Source organism: Rhipicephalus sanguineus, chromosome 5 (genome assembly GCF_013339695.2).
Source record: "Rhipicephalus sanguineus isolate Rsan-2018 chromosome 5, BIME_Rsan_1.4, whole genome shotgun sequence".
In the NCBI taxonomy this organism is placed as follows: domain Eukaryota; kingdom Metazoa; phylum Arthropoda; class Arachnida; order Ixodida; family Ixodidae; genus Rhipicephalus; species Rhipicephalus sanguineus.
In genome coordinates, this window is record NC_051180.1 from 71,057,931 (window position 1) to 71,062,629 (window position 4,699).

A 4,699-nucleotide genomic window follows, 5' to 3' on the forward strand; every position below is an offset into this window, starting at 1 on the left:
ATCAGCAAATGCCCTTAGCACGTCAAGTGCGAACAGCAACTGGTCCGACGGGTAAAGCAGCCCACCTCGGTCCTGGCTGTGAGTGATCTGAAAGATCGGTTGATTACTTGCAGGCTTCGAGCATATTGCAGTGCAACTTTCACATTGCATGTGCTCGTTTATTACTCGGGCAATATAACCTCCAACGTATGCAGTGGCCGAAATTTCAAGGGAAGGCAGCTGCCGTGGCAAAAGCGTCGTGCTGAGTCGTTGCAAAACACATGCAGCTCTCTGTAGCTGAGGAAGCTGCTGTGTTGGAGACGGGGAAGCTTCAGTGTGCAAAGTACCTGTCGACATATGTGCCCGTTCACTATGAGCAACATTTGATGTCACACTGGCTGCTGCAATTCCAGTTTTAGAACCTTCTCCAAGCCTGACAAAACAGAACGAACATCCAGCATGTCATTACAACCGGAGGACATTCGCAATGTGCCAAACAGTGACTCTATCGGGTCACTGTTAAACTTGCGAGTGAGAACAAACAGGAACTTCTCCTCTGTGAGCAGGTACTTGATGCAGGCAACTGTGGAATACGTGGTCAGAAGCAATGCTTCATATGTTTCTTTCGTCAAGAATTCCTTTCGATTTCCACAGCTGTTTTTCAGTTCGTCCAAGTACATGGGCAGTGTTACCTCAAGCCACTCCAGCCTGGCATCTTCAGTATCGTCGAAGTGTCGAGTGTCAGGCCATTTTTTGTGGATGTGCTGGGTAGTATTACTCGTGTCATGCAGCACAAACCAGCGATACATGTTCTGCATGAAAATGATGGTCTGGCCTGCAGCTGCGAACGAGGCACTTGAGGTGTGCCCAGCTTGGTCCCTGAGATGCTCCAAGGTCGCAGTAACATCAGGCGACATGACCTGAATTGCCCTTGCAACATTCATTTTTTCTATATTGTTGGGGTATACATGCTTTCGGCTGAGGTAGCGGACAGGCTTCACAATCAGGTCCTTCTGTAGTTCGTAGAGCTTCTTGATGTAACAGGATGAGACCTCTCCTTTCGGGCCAAAGTCATGAGCCAAAAACTGCGAGCGCACATTTTTCAAAACGTGGCATGGATCAAAACTTAAAAAGAGGAGCCTGTCACAGTCGCAGGGATGTTCTACCCTGTACGTAAGAAGACCATCTCCCAGCAGTTTCATGGCATTCACATTCACTTTGTGGTTGTCACTCACTAAACGAATTACCCTGAAACCACAGGCCTCTACTTTCTCAAGCACAAAAATCAACAACTTGTGAAGCTGTGGGCCTGTTAACCCCTTGGTAAAATAGTAGGCCACTGGTATGCGATACGTTGTCGAGAGCCCAGTGATTACGAAGCACAGAAGAGAGTTCGCTAAGGTGAGGTCACCACCCTGTTGTTCTAAGGAGACGTCTGCGTGCCCCACAAAGCAGTCCTGCTGTTTATTGTACTGCAGCTTTTGCTTTATCTTCATTTCATCAACGATGAGTGAGCATACTCGTTGACTGTGGTACAGTCAAGCTCTCGGCTTCCACTCTAAGGCGAGCTTCGGCGAGCTTGCTGAAGCCCGTTTCTCCACTTGTGCTTCCTAAGTAGTTACTCAACGTCTTCCTGCAAGGAAGCTTCAAAAGCATTTCCCCACGAATGTGTTCATATGCTCTTGCCGACAGATGCCTCAAAACTACACAACGTCGGGTTGTGTCCTCAGACCAACTTGGCCTCTTCTTCCTGAAGTTGCGAATTTGATCAATTAAGAACAGAGCTGCAGGTTCCTTTTCTTCCACCCTTTTCTTGATGTAAGAAATATCCGCCACCATGGAATCCTCGTGTAGCTTTTTCAATTCCGTTTTATACTTGTCGATGGTCTGCTGCAATCGAAGCAACTGGCTCCTAAAACTTTTTTCTTTTCTTTTCCACTTCGCTCTCTCTGTAACAAGCACACTTGAGGTGGAACTGCTGTTAACTTGGACGCCTTGATCGCACGAGTTGGCTGCCGTTGATGTGTCCATGGAGCAGCAATCGCGCATATCCTCCACCGATGAAGTAGACGCTGCTGCTGGCAGCAATTGTTGCATCGCTGTGCCACTCGCGGAGTCATTTCGCGTCGTTGTAGCACTCACTCTTTTGTCGATGCTTGCTGTATCCCGCGCCGGCGTTGACTTCGGCTGAAGATGCGATGGGTACTCCTCAAAAACTGACGGCACAGCACCTTTCTTTAGGCGTCGACGCTTGCCTTCTATGAAGTCCTCTTCTTTGAAATGCCTACTGCACACTTTGGTGTAGCATGAGGTGGTATTTGGAGACCACTTGTCACGTCGTATTGCGGAAAGCCATCGTCCTCGTGCGTCCGCGTCAGCGGGTATTTCATGAAAAGAGAGCCCTGCTGTTTTCTTTTTTTCGTCGGATTTACATAACGGCACACAACAGTAGGCCATCGTAAGGCATGCTACGAACTTGTCGGCAGCTATCTCACAAAGTGAAGATGAACGTTGAAGACGGCTGATCGCAACAGCGGCTCGCGACCGATGAGGATGAACTGAGACGGAATGACGGCAGCGGCAGCCGAGACCCTGTTTGACCAGCGCCCCTCGCGGCGGCGGCGAGAACGAGCGTTCGACAGCCGCCATAGGTGGTGTGCCCGGCACAGAATTATAAAGGAGGCACTGGCTTAACTTGAACGGTTGACACATTCTAATGTCTCTCGTAAGCGCAACTAAGGAAATGCAATGCGCATCTTGGGCATGTTCATATAAGTTTATACTATCCCACTTGATCAAGCGAAGTCGTGGATTCAAGTTGACGCCCAATTTCGGACACGGGCGTAACAGCAGCCATAAGACCGAGAAAGAACATAAAGTGCAATCATTTTAACCTCTTGGGCATCTAATCACAGCACACGGCCACCTCTGCATTCAACCGCCAGGTTAACGTGTACGCCGCCGCCGTGAACTAGTGGCCTCGAGCTCAGCAGTTCAGAGTCATCAAAATTAACACAGAGCGAAGCCGTTTTGTTGCAGGAAAACGGTATTTTTTTATTTGCATCACTGGACATCTAGGACTGCTGAGATTCAAGAAATGGATACAATACCCGTTTATAATATCATTGGCTTCACCTCCATAGTGGCGCAGCTTCCTGGCACTAGCGTCATTTTCCTTACGCACAGCATACAAATTATTAGATTGGCTTAAAATATGCAGAATTTGGTGCTACAAGCAGTCAAAAATGTGCGTTAAAAAACGAAAGAGCGACACTAAGGACCATGCAAAATATACTAGAGTAAATATGGCTACATGCAAGAATTCGGTCGAGATTCCTGTGGGGAAATTATTTTAGGCAGCGAGAAACAAAAGGTTTTTCTTGGTTCTTGTCTTGAACTAATTAGTTATGTAACATTGTTCCCTCCCATTTAAAACACAATGTGGCGCACTTACCGAAACAAATTTCTTAAGACAGTTCTCAGCTAGGAGTTCTATCCCATATCTCATAGGTTATTTAGGAAGCCAACACAGCCTTCATTTGCTGAATGTTAGTGCATTCTGGCAATTCCGTGACAAAGCGAACCATCCGACGCAAAAGTAACGCAAAATGAAACGCCTGGTGGCATTTTGTACGTCGTCCTCCTTTATTTGATTCGATCTCGTTGCTGCACAAATACTATTAGTATTTAAAAAAAAAGCTTTAAAGAGGAGACTTTCAAGTAAGTCATGACGTGCAATCACTACTATTGGCAAATGTGTTCTCGTTCGTGTTTACAGCACTCACGGATTGAAACTCCACATCGTCTTTTAGTATAACGACTGCTATGAGCAATTGCTCATGATAACCGCTTCACGTCACTGAAAATCTGGCCGCTTGAGGTAATTGTGGCTGTGAAGTTAGCGTTCGAGTAAAAATCACGCCGATTGACGAACTGACGCTGGAAACGAAAGTAGGTGCATTGCGTAACCTAACTTTTCGTGTTTTCAATCCGTGAGTACTGTCCTCTTGTATGCCGGCATGAAGATCCTCTGCCTAGCAGTACTTCGTGCTTTCGAACTGCTTTCATTGCTACGACGGTGACCATTCACGATCGATATATGGACGCAGATTATCGAGCTGTTCTGTGTGCTTCGGGGCTACCGGCTAGACGACACGGCAGCCATGGTGAAGAACTTGCTGCGCATCATGGAGCTGTCCACCGTGGCCAAACGAGATCAACAGCAACTATACGGGGTGCTTTTCTATCGGCTGAGCTATAACCATGCGAAACAAGCACGAAGCGCAGCGAAGCGACTTTTTCAGTATGGCGAAGGACACTGACCTTTAAACGGGACACCTTTCTCGTAATAATTGTTGGGTTTTACGTCCCGAAACCAAATATGATGAGAGACGCCGTAGTGGAGGGCTCTGGAATTTCGACTACCTGTGGTTCTTTAAGGTGCAACTAAATCTACGCACAGGCCTCTATCACTTGACCCCGTCGAAATGCAGTCGCCACGGCGGGATTCGGTCTCGCGACCTTTGGGTCAGCAGTCGAGCACCATAACCACAAGAAGGTCCCAGTTGCTTCTGCGGTGCACCCAAGATCTCGGAGATTTCAATGTATATGTGCTGTAAAGTAAGTGTACACGCGTTAGTGCATCAATAAATTTTTTTTAATTTCCAAGTAATTTCATTACATTTCAAGTAATGTAATTTCATTATTTTGGGCCGGCTGT

General features: G+C 47.1%; 1 protein-coding gene across 1 annotated transcript; it reads right to left on the minus strand.

Moving 5' to 3' along the window:
• Positions 1–353: 353 nt before the first annotated feature.
• On the minus strand, positions 354–1,475 carry LOC125758736 (uncharacterized). Its single transcript, XM_049416332.1, has one exon. It carries the CDS (start codon positions 1,473–1,475, stop codon positions 369–371), a length of 1,107 nt encoding a protein of 368 aa, XP_049272289.1. The 3' UTR covers positions 354–368.
• Positions 1,476–4,699: the final 3,224 nt, after the last annotated feature.